This window comes from Tachyglossus aculeatus, chromosome 5 (assembly GCF_015852505.1).
Source record: "Tachyglossus aculeatus isolate mTacAcu1 chromosome 5, mTacAcu1.pri, whole genome shotgun sequence".
Taxonomy (NCBI): domain Eukaryota; kingdom Metazoa; phylum Chordata; class Mammalia; order Monotremata; family Tachyglossidae; genus Tachyglossus; species Tachyglossus aculeatus.
Window position 1 is genome coordinate 34,718,823 of NC_052070.1, and position 19,826 is coordinate 34,738,648.

At 44.4% G+C, this 19,826-nt stretch overlaps 1 protein-coding gene across 2 annotated transcripts in view; it reads right to left on the reverse strand.

Annotated features, from left to right (window-relative positions):
* FOXJ3 (forkhead box J3) overlaps positions 1 to 19,826 on the reverse strand; it is a 195,039-nt gene that overhangs the window by 41,699 nt on the left and 133,514 nt on the right. For both annotated transcript variants that reach the window (XM_038746442.1, XM_038746441.1), the window contains exon 5: positions 15,290 to 15,373. In XM_038746442.1, coding sequence (XP_038602370.1) covers positions 15,290 to 15,373 — 84 coding nt within the window. The remainder of the gene's footprint in view (positions 1 to 15,289; positions 15,374 to 19,826) is intronic.

Consider the following 19,826-nt stretch of genomic DNA (forward strand, 5'->3'; position numbering starts at 1 on the left):
AATAAATACGATTGATGATGATGATGACGATACAGCGGAGCTCGGAGAGCAACAGGGTCAGGGAATTCGTGGCCTCCAAGATCAAAAAGTCTTTTCCTTACTTGTGTCCCACTCCCCTAAAGTGCGGCCGCAATGGCGGGAGCGGGAGTGGAAGGGTGGTGGGGAGAGGGATAAAAAAATTCCGGTGATACCTGCTGGACCAAACCACCAGCGGGAAAAACTAGGGCACGAAGGGGACAGGCTCAGCGGGATTACCCCAGGCACAGGTGGCTACCACGGTCACCCATCAATCAATCAATCCATCAATCGTATTTATTGAGCGCTTACTGTGTGCAGAGCACTGGACTAAGCGCTTGGGAAGGAAAAGTTGGCAACATCTAGAGACGGTCCCTACCCAACATCATCATCAATCGTATTTATTGAGTGCTTACTGTGTGCAGAGCACTGTGCTAAGCGCTTGGGAAGTACAAATTGGCAACATATAGAGACAGTCCCTACCCAACAGCGGGCTCACAGTCTAGAAGCGGGGGGACAGACAACAAAACATATTCCCAAAATAAAATAAATAGAATAGTAAATAATAATAATAATTGGCATTTGCTAAGCGCTTACTATGTGCAAAGCACTCTTCTAAGCGCTGGGGAGGATACAGGGTGATCAGGTTGTCCCACGTGGGGCTCACAGTCTTCATCCCCATTTTACAGATGAGGGAACTGAGGCCCAGAGAAGTCATCACCATCATCAATCGTATTTATTGAGCGCTTACTGTGTGCAGAGCACTGTACTAAGCGCTTGGGAAGTCCAAGTTGGCAACATATAGAGACAGTCCCGACCCAACAGTGGGCTCACAGTCTAAAAGTTAGTTAAGTGACTTGCCCAAGATCACCCAGCAGACATGTGGCGGAGTCGGGATTCAAACCCATGACCTCTGACTCCAAAGCCCGGGCTCTTTCCACTGAGCCACGCTGCTTCCCCAATATGTACAAGTAGCTGCCCTGGCATTCCCTGCTAGTCTGTTCATTCATTCATTCATTCAATTGTATTTATTGAGTGCTTACTGTGTGCAGGGCACTGTACTAAGCGCTTGGGAAGTACAAGTTGGCAACATATAGAGACGGTCCCTACCCAACGGTGGGCTAGTCTGTCGTACCGTGGCACGGCACCGGCACTCCGCTGCACTATCGCTTTGGCACAAAACATGCTTTCTGTGTGAAATTCCTGCTCTTCACGCGTTTGTCGTTCCTTCTGCCCCCAAGGAAGCTCGCCTGGCAGAGGTGGGAGAGTGGAGCCGTGACTGAGCCCCCTTTTTCCTCTCCTCCTCCCCCCCACAGCATTTTTATATATTTGTACATATTTATTACTCTATTTATTTTACTTGTACATATTTACTATTCTATTTATTTTCTTAATAATGTGCATATAACTATAATGCTATTTATTCTGACGGTTTGGACACCTGTCTCCATGTTTGGTTTTGTTCTCCGTCTCCCCCTTCTAGACTGTGAGCCCACTGCTGGGTAGGGACCGTCTCTATATGTTGCCGACTTGGACTTCCCAAGCGCTTAGTACAGTGCTCTGCACACGGTAAGCGCTCAATAAATACGACTGAATGAATGAATGAATCCCTAATGCCTATAACCAGCTCCTTTCTTCGAGTTTTCAGGGCTGGACCATGGTCCGTCCAACGTTAAGACAGGAGACTCTGTTGTGCATCTCACGCAAAGACAGGCAAAGAAGTCAATCAATCAATCAGTCGTATTTATTGAGCGCTTACTGTGTGCAGAGCACTGTACTAAGCGCTTGAGATGTACAAGTTGGCAACATATAGAGACGGTCCCTACCCAACAGTGGGCTCACAGTCTAAGTCAATCAATCAATCAATCAATCGTATTTATTGAGCGCTTACTGTGTGCAGAGCACTGTACTAAGCGCTTACTAAGTTGTACTAAGTCGGTAGCCAGTTTCAAAATGTGCTGTTCTTGTAGCAGTGAAAATTCTTCCCCGCAGGCTACCCCCTCCCCATCCCCCTGGCCTTACCTCCTTCCCCTCCCCACAGCACCTGTATATATGTTTGTACGTATATATTACTCTATTTATTTTATTTGAACATATTTATTCTATTTATTTTATTTTGTTAATATGTTTGGTTTCATTGTCTGTCTCCCCCTTCTAGACTGTGAGCCCGTTGTTGAGTAGGGACCGTCTCTATATGTTGCCAACTTGTAATAATCATCATCATCACAATAATGGCATTTATTAAGCACTTACTATGTGCAAAGCACTGTTCTAAGCGCTGGGGAGGTTACAAGGTGATCAGGTTGTCCCAGGGGGGCTACACAGTCTTCATCTCCACTTTACAGATGAGGTAACTGAGGCACAGAGAAGTGACTTGCCCAAAGTCACACAGCTGACAAGAGTGGAGCCGGGATCTGAACCCATGACCTCTGACTCCAAAGCCCGGGCTCTTTCTGCTGAGCCACGCCGCTTCCCAAGCGCTTTGTACAGTGCTCTGCACACAGTAAGCGCTCAATAAATACGGCTGAATGAATGAATGAATGAATCTGGCTCCCGAAGCCTTGCACAATTTTCCCTCTCCCAAAGTATGTAGTCTTTCTTTTTTCTTGATAAAGAATATTTACTACTGAAGTGTTTTAGGATAGATTAAGATAGGGCTGTAAACACATACATAAAATGACCAAAACACACAGCTTCAGAAACGTCCCCTGGGACCAACTGACTGTGCCAGGACTTGTAGTAATGGCATTTATTGAGCACCCATCTATTCTATTTATTTTATTTTGTTAGTATGTTTGGTTTTGTTCTCCGTCTCCCCCTTTTAGACTATGAGCCCACTGTTGGGTAGGGACCGTCTCTATATGTTGCCAACTTGGACTTCCCAAGCGCTTAGTACAGTGCTCTGCACACAGTAAGCGCTCAATAAATACGGCTGAATGAATGAATGAATCTGGCTCCCGAAGTCTCGCACAATTTTCCCGCTCCCAAAGTATGTAGTCTTTCTTTTTTCTTGATAAAGAATATTTACTACTGAAGCGTTTTAGGATAGATTAAGATAGGGCCGTAAACACATACATAAAATGACCAAAACACACAGCTTCAGATACGTCCCCTGGGACACACTGACTGTGCCAGGACTTGTAGTAATGGCATTTATTGAGCACCCATCTATTCTATTTATTTTATTTTGTTAGTATGTTTGGTTTTGTTCTCCGTCTCCCCCTTTTAGACTGTGAGCCCGCTGTTGGGTAGGGACCGTCTCTAGATGTTGCCAACTTGGACTTCCCAAGCGCTTAGTACAGTGCTCTGCACACAGTAAGCGCTCAATAAATGATTGAGTGAATGAATCTGGCTCCCGAAGCCTCGCACAATTTTCCCGCTCCCAAAGAATGTAGTCTTTTTTTTTTCTTGATAAAGAATATTTACTACTTAAGTGTTTTAGGATAGATTAAGATAGGGCCGTAAACACATACATAAAATGATCGAAACACACAGCTTCAGATACGTCCCCTGGGACACATTGACTGTGCCAGGACTTGTAGTAATGGCATTTATTGAGCACCCATCTATTCTATTTATTTTATTTTGTTAGTATGTTTGGTTTTGTTCTCCGTCTCCCCCTTTTAGACTGTGAGCCCACTGTTGGTTAGGGACTGTCTCTATATGCTGCCAGCTTGTACTTCCCAAGCGCTTAGTCCAGTGCTCTGCACAAAGTAAGCGCTCAATAAATACGACTGCTTGATTGATTGATTGGTTCCACTGAACTAAAAGCTTGGGAACTATAATGAAACCAAAAGACGTGTTTCCCGCTCACAAAGGGTTTACGCTCTAACTGGGGAGACCGAACAGACGCACTGATTATGTGGAGAGACACCAGGACTGAAAGCTGAAATACCCCAAGCGCCTAGTACAGTCCTCTGCACACAGTAAGCGCTCAATAAATACGACTGAATGAATAACTGCATACGTAATGACGAGATGCAGTTGAAAAGTTGAGAAGAATTGGGGCACTGGTAATTACGTAAGCGCTCAATAAATACGACTGAATGAATAACTGCATACGTAATGACAAGATACAGTTGAAAAGTTGAGGAGAATTGGGGCACTGGTAATTACGTAAGCGCTCAATAAATACGACTGAATGAATAACTGAATGTATGAATGAATACCGAACTGAATAACTGAATGAATAATGAATGGAGAGAAGCAGCGTGGCTCAGTGGAAAGAGCCCGGGCTTTGGAGCCAGAGGTCATGGGTTCAAATCCCGGCTCCACCACTCGTCAGCTGGGTGACTTTGGGCAAGTCACTTCTCTGGGCCTCAGTTACCTCACCTGGAAAATGGGGATTAACACTGTGAGCCCCACGGGGGACAACCTGATCACCTTGCAAATTCCCCAGCGCTTAGAACAGTGCTCTAAGCGCTTAATAAATGCCATTATTATTATTATTATTATTTATTTATTAACTGCATACGTAACGACAAGATGCAGTTGAAAAGTTGAGAAGAATTGGGGCACTGGGAATTACTCAGGCCTGGCTTACCGGAAGAGGAAGGGATTTTAAGAGGATTCGGAGGGCGGGGAGGGCTGAGGTCTCAAGTCTACGCGACGATTCTTCCGATGCTTAACGGGGGGGAATGTCGCGGGAAAAGGGCTGCCCTCTGCTAGCTTACAACTGTCTGACTTGTGGTCCGGGGACGAGAGCCCAGACGTTATTCCGGTATAGAACCGGCCCGAGGCCTGAGAACTGAGGTTCCTTTACCTCATTTACCTCATCTGTAAAATGGGGATTAAGACTGCGAGCCCCCCGAGGGACAACCTGATCACCTTGTAACCTCCCCAGTGCTTAGAACAGTGCTTTGCACATAGTAAGTGCTTAATAAATGCCATTATTATTATGATTGTTAAAAAATAAAAAAAAACGGTGCCTGTTTCCTCAGTGCGACTTCATATTTGCTCAGGTTTCATATCACTCAGCAGCACCGCGCATGTGGTCAGGATCTTTTTGCCTCAACTACCAAGGCAAACACTCTGAAAACAGAGCTTACTGTGTATGAGGAAGAAAAAAACACACATATACAAAAAAAAAAACAACCAAAACCAAACCAAACCCCACAATCTAATCTCTTTCCTCACAGTGGTTCTGACCCTGCAAGGATAATGAGCGACAATTAAGTTCTGTCAGTAAAACAGCAGATGTGCTCAAAAGCACACAACAATTATGTCATTTCTGTAGTTGCCTTTTCTCGACCACAATGTAAGTTACGGTCAGGGTGGATTTTAAACCTAACGGTAGGTCAGAATCTACAAGGTCACCTCCGTCTGCCAGCAATATCCCCTCACCTCCGTTTTATTAACGGGAATAATAATAATAAAAGCATTTATTAAGCGCTTACTATGTGCAAAGCACTGTTCTAAGCGCTGGGGAGATTACAAGGCAATCAGGTTGTCCCACAGTCTTCATCCCCATTTTCCGGATGAGGTAACTGAGGCACAGAGAAGTGAAGTGACTTGCCCAAAGTCACACAGCTGACAACTGGCAGAGAATAGACTGTGAGCCCACTGTTGGGTAGGGACCGTCTCTATCTGTTGCCAACTTGGACTTCCCAAGCGCTTAGTACAGTGCTCAATAAATACGATTGATTGATTGATGGATTGATTGAATAGAGTCTCACTCCACCAAGCAAAGAATGTGCCTCAAAATATAACAGAGGCTCAGCAAAGATCCTGTACACTAACACATAGTAGGCGCTTAATAAATGACATTATTATTATTATTATTAAGTGCTAGTTCAGTGCTCTGCACACAGTAAGCTTTGCTCAGCGATTACCTCTGATTGAAAAACTCCTTCCAAGCCAGCCTTCCAACCATCTCTTGTTCCTGAATCTTCCACTTCCGACAAATTAGTCACCCACGTCCTCCTGTTGGTGGTATTTGACTCTCCCAAGCGCTTACTACAGTGCTCTGCACACAGTGAGCACTCAATAAATCATCAATCGTATTTATTGAGCGCTTACTATGTGCAGAGCACTGTACTAAGCGCTTAATAAATACTATTGATCGATTGACCTTCTCCCCTCTCGTTTTCCAAACCATGCCTCTCTCTATTTCACTTGTACATATTTACTATTCTACTTATTTTATTTTGTTAATGATGTGCATCTAGCTTTACTTCTATTTATTCTGATGACACCTGTTCACATGTTTTGTTTTGCTGTCTGTCTCCCCTTCTAGACTGTGAGCCCGTTGTTGGGTAGGGACCATCTTTAGATGATGCCACCTTGTATTTCCCAAGCGCTTAGTACAGTGCTCTGCACACAGTAAGCGCTCAATAAATACGACTGAATGAATGAATGAACTAAACAATGACTAACAGGCACTTTTCACGGTGACCACGGACAGGATGCCTAAAAAGAGACTTATTCACTCCAGAAATGGGAGACGGAATTCAAAATGCCTGTTGTGATGGGTGGGATCCCTGTTACTGGGGGATAGTGCACGCCCCGAGGACGGCACTGTTAAGAAAAGTATGAGAGAGACATTGAAGGAGAGGCTGTGTGAGGGCAAATCTCGAGGCAAATGAGGAAGTATGAGAGAGACATTGAAGGAGAGGCTGTGTGAGGGCAAATCTCGAACAAATGAGGAAGGAAAGGGGGAAAAGCACACAACAATTATGTCATTTTTGTAGTTGCCTTTTCTCGACCACAACATAAGTTATGATCAGGGTGGATTTTAAAACTAATGGTATGTCAGAATCTACAAGGTCATCTCCATCTGCCAGCAATATCCTCTCCCCTCCGTTTTATTAATGGGAATAGAGTCTCACTCCATCAAGCCAAGAATTTGCCTCAAAATATAACAGAGGCTCCAGCAAAGATCCCGTACACTAAACAATGACTAACGGGCACTTTTCACGGTGGTCACGCACAGGATGCCTAAAAAGAGACATATTCACTCCAAAAATGGGAGACGGAACTCAAAATGCCTGTCGTGATGGGTGGGATCCCCGTTACTGGGGAGTTGGGGGTGCACGCCCCGAGGACGGCACTGTTAAGTATGAGAGAGACACTGAAGGAGAGGGCAAATCTCGAGGCAAATCTTCAGCAAATGAGGAAGGAAAGGGGGAAGAATATTTTGTCTTTTTAAAAGCAGTGACGCATGAGCCAGATGAGAGCGGCTGCCTTTAGCAGATCTGATTCCAGAAAGAGGGGACGGGCAGGCAAGGTTAGAGGTGCGTAATTGAGGTAAGTGACAGGAATCCGAGAGTGGGAAGGGGTGAACGTGTGCCTGGGTGTAAAATACGAGAGGGTGGTGACAGCCTCCAGCTTTGGTTACTTTATGAGGCCTTTCAATCAATCAATCAATCAATCGTATTTATTGAGCACTTACTGTGTGCAGAGCACTGGACTAAGCGCTTGGGAAGTCCAAGTTGGCAACATCTAGAGACGGTCCCTACCCAACAGCGGGCTCACAGTCTAGAAGGGGGAGACAGAGAACAAAACCAAACATGGTAACAAATAAAATAAATAGAATAGATATGTACAAGTAAAATCAATCAATAAATAGAGTAATAATATGGTATCAACTGCACAATAGCTGTGGTCACAGAGGACCAGATGCCTTTTTGATCCTTCTGAGGCCCCAGGCTGCTAGGGGCGAACTACCAACCGAAGAGCAGCCCAACGAAATGATATGGGGACAAGCCGCTGGTTTTGGCTCAGCGCTCTCCTCAACAATTCCCCTTGACTGACTGAGGCTCGGCCGGTCCCCCCCCCCCGTCGTGTCAATCAATCAATCAATCAATCGTATTTATTGAGCGCTTACTATGTGCAGAGCACTGTACTAAGCGCTTGGGAAGTACAAATTGGCAACACATAGAGACAGTCCCTACCCAACAGTGGGCTCACAGTCTAAAAGTGTCCCCCCATGAGCAGACCCAGCAGTGTGGCCTAGCAGAATAGAGCACCGGCCTGGGAGTCAAGAGGACCTGGATTCGAATCCCTGCTCCGCCACTAATCGGCGGTGTGACCTTGGGCAAGTCACGTCACTTATCTGTGCCTCGGTTACCTCTCCTGTAAAGTGGGGATGAAGACTGTGAGCCCCCCGTGGGACAACCTGAACAACCTGTAATCTCCCCAGCGCTTAGAACAGTGCTTTACACATAGCAAGTGCTGAATAAATGCCATTATTATTATTAATTATAATAATTATTATTATTATACGACCCCCCCTCGTCCCCCCATCTTACGTCCTTCCCTTCCCCACAGCACCTGTATATATGTATATATGTTTGTACATATTTATTACTCTATTTGTTTATTTAACCTGTACATATCTATGCTATTTATTTTGTTAGTATGTTTGGTTTTGTTCTCCGTCTCCCCCTTTTAGACTGTGAGCCCACTGTTGGGTAGGGACTGTCTCTATATGTTGCCAACTTGGACTTCCCAAGCGCTTAGTCCAGTGCTCTGCACACAGTAAGCGCTCAATAAATACGATTGATGATGATGATGATGATGACTGTCTCTATATGTTGCCAACTTGGACTTCCCAAGCGCTTAGTCCAGTGCTCTGCACACAGTAAGCGCTCAATAAATACGATTGATGATGATGATGATGATGACTGTCTCTATATGTTGCCAACTTGGACTTCCCAAGCGCTTAGTCCAGTGCTCTGCACACAGCAAGCGCTCAATGAATACGATTGATTGATTGATTGATTATGTGGGACAGGGACCATGAGCAACCTGATCTTCTAGACTGTGAGCCCACTGTTGGGTAGGGACCGTCTCCATATGTTGCCAACTTGTACTTGCACACAGTAAGTGCTCAATAAATACGACTGAATGAATGAATTTGCTTGTATCCACCCCAGAACCTGGCACATAGTAAGTGCCTAACAAATACCACATTTATTATTACTATTATTATCATTCCAGAGTTCAGGCAGGCCAGTGGAGGGCAAAAAGCAGCACTGAACTGCTAACACTCCTGGAAAATCCTCAACAGGACTAACTCCCGAGATTTTCAAGATGCAGGCACCGGGATGCAACCGAAAAGAAAAAGGTTTTTATCAGCCTGGTGCCAGCCTAATCAATCGGTGGTATTTATTGACTACTTACTGTGAGCAGTGCACTGTACTGAATGTTTGGGAGAGTAGGGTACAACAGAGTTGGTAAATACGTTCCCTGCCAACATTAAGGCTTAATGACGTGCGACGCTTCTTTGATGAAGTATTACAAAGAGTTTTAGTTTCAAATCCCCTGTCGGCTCCTTAGCAAGGCAGGCTTCATTACGATAAAGAAAAATGTGGATCTAGTCCAACAAAAAACAAAGTTTGCACCGTACAAACGGGGCCGATGTGTAGCTGTTCGTCAGGGACCGTCTCTATATGTTGCTGATTTGTACTTCCCAAGCGCTTAGTACAGTGCTCTGCACACAGGAAGCGCTCAATAAATACGATTGAATGAATGAATGAATCGTGACAATGCACCGCATGAGTATCAAAGTAAAAACTTGGTGGGAGAAGTGGCAAAATTAGAAACTGAATCCCAAAGTGCAGCAAATCACCAGCTGCTGAGTCTCCTTGCTTTAGCAGAGGCAAGCATCGGCTTCACTGACAAAAAAAAAAAAGGCTGTCAGATTTCAAAATAGATCATTTTTTAATGTATTTAATGTTGGTCTCTGGAGGAGCAGACCCTCCTGATGAACGGCTGCATTTTGGAGATTTCGACTATTAATTTAATCTGAGCATCGGGAGACCGAGCCGTAAACATCGCTCGCTGATGTTACTACGGGAAACCTAATTCCTGACGACAGCACTACCCCCAAAGACTGCAAAGAGAAATCAAAAGGGAAGGGACGGCCATCCCAGTGACGTCCCCCCGCCAGCCTGTACTAGAGGCAGCGTGATTTTGAGGTGAAAGATTTGGCTAAAGCGTCGATTTTGCTCAGTTCACCTTTTTCCGCCAATAACACAACTACATGGATGACTGTAACAGCGCAGTAAGTCAAGCAGGCGAGACGTCTGGTAGCATCAGCCCTCGACAAACGTATTCCTCGACTTCTCGAAGATGCGTGACCGAAGCGAGGACCGCTCCCCACTTAATCCTACGCATAATAATAATAATAATAATACTGATGATATTTGTTAAGTGCTTACTATGTGCAAAGCGCTGTTCTAAGCACTGGGGAGGTGACAAGGTGATCAGGTTGTCCCACCGGGGGCTCCCAGTTTTAATCCCCATTTTCCAGATGAGGGAACTGAGGCCCAGAGAAGTGAAGCGACTTGCCCAAAGTCACCCAGCTGACAGTTTATTACTCTATTTATTTATTTATTTATTTTACTTGTACATATCTAGTCTATTTATTTCATTTTGTTAGTATGTTTGGTTTTGTTCTCTGTCTCCCCCTTTTAGACTGTGAGCCCACTGTTGGGTAGGGACCGTCTCTAGATGTTGCCAACTTGGACTTCCCAAGCGCTTAGTCCAGTGCTCTGCACATAGTAAGCGCTCAATAAATACGACTGATGATGATGATGATGACTGTCTCTATATGTTGCCAACTTGGACTTCCCAAGCGCTTAGTACAGTGCTCTGCACACAGTAAGCACTCAATAAATACGATTGATTGATTGATTGATTGACAGTTGGCAGGGCTGGGATTTGAACCCACGGCCTCCGACTCCAAAGCCCGGCTCTTTCCACTGAGCCACGCTGCTTCGCTCTACGCATAATCAATCAGTCGTATTTATTGAGCGCTTACTGTGTGCAGAGCACTGTACTAAGCGCTTGGGAAGTCCAAGTTGGCAACAACGAACAAGCAGCAGGAGGAGGAGGAAGTGAAGATTGCAACCCAGGTTAAGAGCGTATGAGTGGCAATTTGGTCGAATGCTAATCCAAGACAAAAAGTGCTGCTTGGGTCACCTTGGATAATACACTATTCATAAATCTAAAAGCCCCGGGGAGCACAAGCTCCCATTTATTCCACACTACAGGGACGAGGACATGTAAAGAAACGGACTGTAATCGGACGCAAAATAGGCAAATGGACTATTCCCTTCCCCACAGCACCTGTATATCCGTTTGTACATATTTATTACTCTATTTATTTATTTTACTTGTACATATCTATTCTATTTATGTTATTTTGTTAGTATGTTTGGTTTTGTTCTCTGTCTCCCCCTTTTAGACTGGGAGCCCACTGTTGGGTAGGGACCGTCTCTAGATGTTGCCAATTTGGATTTCCCAAGCGCTCAGTACAGTGCTCTGCACACAGTAAGCGCTCAATAAATACGATTGATGATGATGACTAGCTGTGCCGACCGAACACGGCAGCATTTGTATAAAACTCATTTTGCCAGACATAAGTGCACCGCTTTGAAACACAAGACCCTCCTTCAGCGGCTCCGAGTATCCTTCCCGATAAAATAATAATAATAATAACAATAATAATAATAATAATAATAATTGGCATTTGTTAAGCACTTACTATGTGCAAAGCACTGTTCTAAGCGCTCGGGTTCCTGATCACAGGCGTTCAGACAGTTCACCACTTGGCCCCAGTCTCCCTCACTTCTCTAGACAGTGGGCAGGGAACGTGTCTGCCGGCTCTGTTGCATTGTCCTCTCCCCAACACTCAGCACAGTGTTCTGAACACAGTAAGCCCTCAATAAGCGCTTAGTACAGTGCTCTGCACACAGTAAGTGCTCAATAAATACGATTGATTGATAATAAATACCACTGATTGACTGCCCTGACCACCCATTTGTACGGATTTATTACTCTATTTATTTTACTTGTCCAGCGCTTAGAACAGTGCTTTGCACATAGTAAGCGCTTAATAAATGCCATCATTATCATTGTACCTATCTATTCTATTTATTTTATTTTGTTAATATGTTTGGTTTTGGCTTAGAACAGTGCTTTGCGCATAGTAAGCGCTTAATAAATGCCATCATTATCACTGTACCTATTCTATTTATTTTATTTTGTTAATATGTTTGGTTTTGGCTTAGAACAGTGCTTTGCACATAGTAAGCGCTTAATAAATGCCATCATTATTATTGTACCTATCTATTCTATTTATTTTAGTTTGTTAATACGTTTGGTTTTGGCTTAGAACAGTGCTTTACACATAGTTAGCGCTTAATAAATGTCATCATTATTATTGTACCTATCTATTCTATTTATTTTATTTTGTTAATATGTTTGGTTTTGGCTTAGAACAGTGCTTTGCACATAGTAAGCGCTTAATAAATGCCATCATTATTATTGTACCTATCTATTCATTTTATTTTGTTAATATGTTTGGTTTTGTTCTCTGTCTCCCCCTTCTAGACAGTGAGCCCGCTGTTGGGTAGGGACTGTCTCTATATGCTGCCAACTTGTATAATATAATAATGATAATAATATAATAATGGCATTTATTAAGCGCTTACTATGTGCAAAGCACTGTTCTAAGCGCTGGAGAGATTACAAGGTGATCAGGTTGTCCCACGGGGGGCTCACAGTCTTAATCCCCATTTTACAGATGAGGGAACTGAGGCACAGAGAAGTGAAGTGACTTGCCCAAAGTCGCACAGCTGACAATTGGCAGAGCTGGGATTTGAACCCATGACCTCTGACTCCAAAGCCCAAGCTCTTCCCACTGAGCCATGCTGCTTCGCTTGATTGATTGATTGATTGATTGACTGATTACCTGGCTGAATATCATGGTTTAGTAACTATGGATGCCAAGCCTACAGATAAAAATGTTGATTTCTTTCATTCATCCAATCATTCAATCATATTTATTGAGCGCTTACTGTGTGCAGAGCACTGTACTAAGCGCTTTGGAAGTCCAAGTTGGCAACATCTAGAGACGGTCCCTACCCAACAGTGGGCTCACAGTCTAGAAGGGGGAGACAGAGAACAAAACCAAACATATTTGTCCAATATGTGTCATTAGTCCAGAACTTCTGGAATCTCTACCTCTTGACAAGCAATGTCCGGAAGAGCAAGAATTGCTGCGGTTTCTTTCTGAGAATAAATTAAAAAAGTATAATAAGCCCAGTGAAGCGCTCGTCCCGGAATCCGTGGACGGCCTGCAGGACAACCTGGACGTGGTGGTGTCTTTAGCGGAAAGACGTTATTATAACTGTGATTTCAAAATGTGCTACAAGCTCCCCTCTGTAGTAATGGAAAAAGACCCTTTCCATGCCAACTGTTTACCTGTGCACATAGGGACACTCGTGGAATTGAACAAAGCCAACGAGCTTTTCTATCTCTCTCATAAACTAGTGGACTTGTACCCTAGTAATCCCGGTTCCCCATAACGGAAAGGTCTAGGCCGAAGCGTTCATGTCGATTCGCCTGCCTTGGGCGGCGGCGAGACTAAAGACGATAAACATTCTATTTCTATTCTATTTATTTTATTTTGTTAGTATGTTTGGTTTTGTTCTCTGTCTCCCCCTTTTAGACTGTGAGCCCGTTGTTGGGTAGGGACTGTCTCTATATGTTGCCAACTTGGACTTCCCAAGCGCTTAGTCCAGTGCTCTGCACACAGCAAGCGCTCAATAAATACGATTGATTGATTGATGTGCCCAGCTTCCCAATATCAACTCTGAAAGTTGTCCAACTCCTCAGACTCCTCAATTATGAGCTATTCAAATTAGCTGGCAGGTGCCCCAGCTAAGCAGCTGCCTACAAACTCCAAGGAAGTCTCACTGGCTGCGCAGAAAATCCTCTCCGAACCATCACGGCCTGCTGTTTCCGCTCCTTTGTGAGATAAAGGTTCACCACTTTGGAACCTGAGTCCAGCCAGATTTACTCCCGATATACAAGGCGATTCCACCCTTTCTTTGAGTGCTTACTGCGTGCAGAGGACTGCACTACGAACTTCTTCCGAGTCTTTCCAAAATCACTAAATAAATCAACCCCAATTTTCCCACGCTGGGCAATGCTATGCCCTATTCGGTCACTCGAATCTATTTCTTGCTGATGTCGAGACATAGGCAGAAACATTTAAAATATAATCCTCCATCCAGACTTCTGGCAACTCACCAGAATGGGTTATTTCCCCTTCACTCTACAGACTTCAGTACATCTACTGGGATTTTTGCTGTAACAATGTTGGTGGACTTCACGCTTCATCAGCTTCCTCCTCCTCCTCCTCAACTTTGCTTCAGTTCGTCCCCTCCCAGTTAGGAAATGCTACCTCTTTACCAGAAAGGTGACCCAAAAGGCAAGTACAGCGGGGTCAAGGATCGTCAGCCGGGGGTTTCTCTTTCTCCCCTCTTAGCTTTCACCCGAGTTAAGTTATGCAACTGATCTTTACACTCCAAATTAGGGGCTCTTTCCTACTCTAAACAGATAAACTTGAGAAGTTCCACTTCAGAACCAACCAAAGGGGAAAAAAAAAATATCCCCCAGCACCACCTACAAGAGGCTTTTTAAATTTTGTCCCCCAGTCTGTCCCAGCAGAGGCTCTCCGGGTAGGAGAGGGGAAACATCTGCTAGATTTCCGACTGGAGAGCTGAAACCGCACTTATGGGGTCACGGGAAATCGACGGTGAATTACCCCTTAACATTACAGGCAGTACATTACAGGTATCTAAAGCAAATCTGCAAAGTTAAAAAAGGAAATAAGTCCATGGTTAACCTAAGGGGTGTGGGCTATCAACAAATGGACTGTGGCGTATTCATTAGTACTATTGCTAACCACTGGCTGGAAGGAAATGCTCTAGCTTTATTAAAAGCTCATCTCCTCCAAGAGGCTTTCCCTGATTAAGCCCTCATTTCCTCGTCTCCCACTCCTTTCGCCATCACCCTTGCACTTAGATTTGCACTCTTTCTTTATTCATCCCTCCCTCAGCCCCACAGCGCTTATGCACATATCTGTCATTTATTTATTTCCATTAATGCCCCTCTCCCCGGCTAGACTCTAAGCTCGCTGTGGGCAGGGAACGTGTCCACCAACTGCTCTCTCCCAAGTGCTCTGCACACGGTAAGTGCTCAATAAATGACTGACTGAGTCAGAATCAGGGTATATAGTTGATATTGTACTCTCCCAAGCGCTTTGTACTCTCTTTGATATTTGATATTTGATACTGTACTCTCCCAAGTGCTTAGTTCAGTGTTCTGCACACAGTAAGCGCTCAATAAATACGACCGACTGACTGACGTAAGACATTACTTTAGGCAGAGCCGTTAGAGGTGGATGAAATGCACGTTTTAACTCATGCTTCCTGCTAGGCCGAGACACTCGGGTTTAGTTCATGATAGAAAGGTTTACCCGTTCCACAGATCGTGCCCGCTTCTTTGGCCGAGTGGGCAGCGCGTCCTCCTTGGGATTGGTATCTATTGCCCAATAGGAACCCTAAAGGTGGAGAAATAAAGTGAAATTAAAAGCGTATTAAAGCACAGACCGATCAAAACCGAAGCGAACCGTCTAGACCGGACCGCCGCAGTTCCAGATTTTATAAGGTAACCTCCCAAAGAGAAACACAGGAAAGCTGCCGCATAGGTAATTCCAAGTAGTTTATTAATTTAAGAGAAAATGAGGGGAAAAACACAGTGACTTCACCAAAACCCCACGGGGCACTGAAATAGCATTCCTGGAAATGTCTTGCTTATGCAATCATATGCATATTCTGAATCATCCAGTCGGCAGGAAATGGGGTTGGGTTTTTTTTATGCTATTTGTAAAGCGCTCACTATGTGTCAAACACTGTTTTAAGCACAGGGGTAGGTACAACTGAATAATAATAATAATAATAATAATGGCATTTATTAAGTGCTTACTATGTGCAAAGCACTGTTCTAAGCGCTGGGAAGGTTACAAGGTGATCAGGTTGTCCCACGGGGGGCTCACAGTCAATCACCATTTTCCAGATGAGGGAACTGAGGCCCAGAGAAGTGAAGTGACTTGCCCAAAGTCACACAGCTGACAGGCGGTGGAGCCGGCATTTGAACCCATGACCTCTGACTCCAAAGCCAGGGCTCTTTCCGCTGAGCCACGCTGCCCTGTCCCACATGGGACTAACAGTCTAAGTAGGAGGGAGAATATGTACCCCCATTTTACAGGCAGCCCCATTTGAGAAGCAGCGTGGCTCAGTGGAAAGAGCACAGGCTTTGGAGTCGGAGGTCATGGGTTCAAATCCTGACTCTGCCAATAATAATAATAATAATAATGTTGGTATTTGTTAAGCGCTTACTATGTGCCAAGCACTGTTCTAAGCACTGGGGTAGATACATGGTAATCAGGTTGTCCCATGTGAGGCTCACAGTCTTCATTCCCATTTTACAGATGAGGGATCTGAGGCCCAGGGAAGTGAAGTGACTTCCCCAAGGTCACACAGCTGACAAGTGGCGGGGCCGGGATTAGAACCCACGACCTCTGGCTCCCCAGTCCGTGCTCTTTCCACTGAGCCACGCTGCTTCTCTGTGTGACTTTGGGCAAGTCACTTCACTTCTCTGTGCCTCAGTCACCTCATCTGTAAAATGGGGATGAAGACTGTGAGCCCCCCAGGGGGCAACTTGATCACCCTGTAATCTCCCCAGCGCTTAGAACAGTGCTTTGCACATAGTAAGTGCTTAACAAATGCCATCATTATTCTTCTCTTCTAGACCGTGAGCCCACTGTTGGGTAGGGACCGTCTCTACATGTTGCCAACTTGGACTTCCCAAGCGCTTAGTCCAGTGCTCTGCACACAGTAAGCGCTCAATAAATACGACTGAATAAATGCCATCATCATTATTATTATTACAGTTGAGGAAACTGAGGCCCGGAGAAGTGAGGCGAAGAGAAGCAACTGGCAGAGTCAGGATTAGAACCCAGGCCCGCGCTGTCCCCACTAAACCACTCTGCTTTTCCACGCTGGTTCCCGACTCCTGTCTCCCATCCTGATGTCAGCGTTGCTGGGAACCAAGTGGTCGTCTCCGCCACGTATGCCACTCCTTGGAACTGGGTAAGACCAATCCCACCTATTGCAGCAAGGATTCATTCATTCAATCGTATTTACTGAGCGCTTACTGTGTGCACGGCACTGGACTAAGCGCTTGGGAAGTCCAAGTTGGCAACATATAGAGCAAACTGGGTTGGACACATTCCCTGTCCCAAGATGGGGCTCACAGTCTTAACCCCCATTTTACAGATGTATATGTTGCCAACTTGTACCTCCCAATCAATCAATCAATCATATTTATTGAGCGCTTCCTGTGTGCAGAGCACTGGACTAAGCGCTTGGGAAGTCCAAGTTGGCAACATAAAGAGACGGTCCCTACCCAACAGCGGGCTCACAGCCTAGAAGGAGGAGACAGACGACAAAACAACGCATATTAACAAAATAAAATAAATAGAATAAATATGTACAAGTAAAATAGAGTAATAAATACATATAAACATATATGGTTTCCCCTCTCTAACCTCCCTTTCAATCCAGTCAGACCTTTTGACCTTAGGCTTCACGACGCTCCACCAACTGGTTTCCTTTTGGTTTCTCCGACGGACTTTCTCTCCTAATACAATCCAGATTAACTCTCCTTTTCATCCCAGCTCCACCACTCGTCTGCTGTGTGACCTTGGGCAAGTCACCTAACTTCTCTGGGCCTATGTTATCTCATCTGTAAAATGGGAATTGAAACCGTGAGCCCCCCGTGGGACAAGGACTGTTTCCAATCGATTGGCGCGTAACCACCCTACCACTTAGCACTGTGCCCGGCACATAGTAAGTGCTTAATATCCCAATTATTATTTATCGACACGCACTTGCTGTCCCCTATACTCAGGAGGTCTGGCTTGGGCCAGTGTTTATTAAATGTCCTCCACCCGAATACCTTGGCCTGGTTGCCAAATACAGTCTCTTTCCTCCTTCCCAAATCCACTGATGTTGCCACCTCTCCCGTATACCCTTCCTAAACCAACCTCACCCAATCTGGACAGAAGACAGACTATTTTATTTTATTTTATTTTATTTTATTTTGTTAGGATGCTTGGTTTTGTTCTCTGTCTCCCCCTTCTAGACTATGAACCCACTGTTGGGTAGGGACTGTCTCTATATGTTGCCAACTCGTAATCAATCAATCAGTCAACCGTATTTATTGAGCGCTTACTGTGGGCAGAGCACTGTACTAAGCGCTTGGGAAGTCCAAGGTGGCAACATATAGAGACGGTCCCTACCCAACAGTGGGCTCACAGTCTAAAAGGGGGGAGACGGAGAACAAAACCAAACGTACTAACAAAATAAAATAAATAGAATAGATATGTACAAGTAAAATAAATAAATAATCAATCAATCAATCGTATTTACTGAGCACTTACTGTGGGCATAGCACTGAACTAAGCGCTTGGGAAGTCCAAGTTGGCAACATATAGAGACGGTCCCTACCCAACAGTGGGCTCACTGTCTAAAAGGGGGAGACAGAGAACAAAACCAAACGTACTAACAAAATAAAATAAATAGAATAGATATGTACAAGTAAAATAAATAAATAATCAATCAATCATATTTATTGAGTGCATACTGTGTGCAGAGCACTGTACTAAGCGCTTGGGAAGTACAAGTTGGCAACATATAGAGACAGTCCCTACCCAACAGTGGGCTCACAGTCTAGAAATAGAGTAATATTTACTTGTACTTCCCAAGCGCTTAGTACAGTGCTCTGCACCCAGTAAGCGCTCAATAAATACGATTGATTGATTGATTTCCTAACCCATTCACCTGCCCCTGGGGGCTCCGAGACCCACTGACCCTCCTACTTAGGACTGGGAGCCTGAGTGGCACTGTCTCCCCCTTTCAGACTGTGAGCCCACTGTTGGGTAGGGACCGTCTCTATATGTTGCCAATTTGTACTTCCCAAGCGCTTAGTCCAGTGCTCTGCACACAGTAAGTGCTCAATAAATACGATTGAATGAATGAATGAATTCTTCCTTCGTAACTCCCACGCTGCCTGTATCGGTTTTCTCTTTCCCCCGTTCCCCATTTTGATTGATTGCTCTATCTTGCTTTGTTTTAGTCCAGTGCTCTGCACATAGTAAGCGCTCAATAAATACGATTGATGATGATGATGATGATGATGATCTCCGCTACCCTACCTGGTTAGCCCATTTTCATCCCTCTCCACCCTTTAGTCTCCGTGGTTGAAAGCCGCGCCGAAGCTGTCCAAGTTGGCTCTCGATTCCAGGAACCAGCAGCGGCCGACAGTCCCAGGCCGGAGGGCCCGAACCGGGGATTAAGGGCCTCAAAATCCTACAAAATCATCCGTCCTTAAGCTTGGCCCAGAAGGAAAGTCATAAACGGCTGCAGGCCTTGCAGATAATAATGATGATAATAATAATAATAATAATAATAATAATAATAATAATAATGGCATTTATTAAGCTTTTACTATAATAATAATAATGGCATTTATTAAGCGCTTACTATGTGCAACGCACTGTTCTAAGCGCTGGGGAGGTTGCAATAATAAGAAGAATAATAATAATAGTATTTATTAAGCGCTTACTATGTGCAAAGCACTGTTCTATGCGCTGGGGAGGTCACAATAATAATAATAATAATGGCATTTATTAAGCACTTACTATGTGCAAAGCACTGTTCTAAGCACTGGGGAGGTTACAATAATAATAATAATAATAATGATAATAATAATGGCATTTGTTAAGCCCTTACTATGTGCAAAGCACTGTTCTACACACTGGGGAGGTCACAATAATAATAATAATAATGGCATTTATTAAGCCCTTACTATGTGCAAATCACTGTTCTACACGCTGGGGAGGTTACAATAATAATAATAATAATAATAATAATAATAATAATAATAATGGC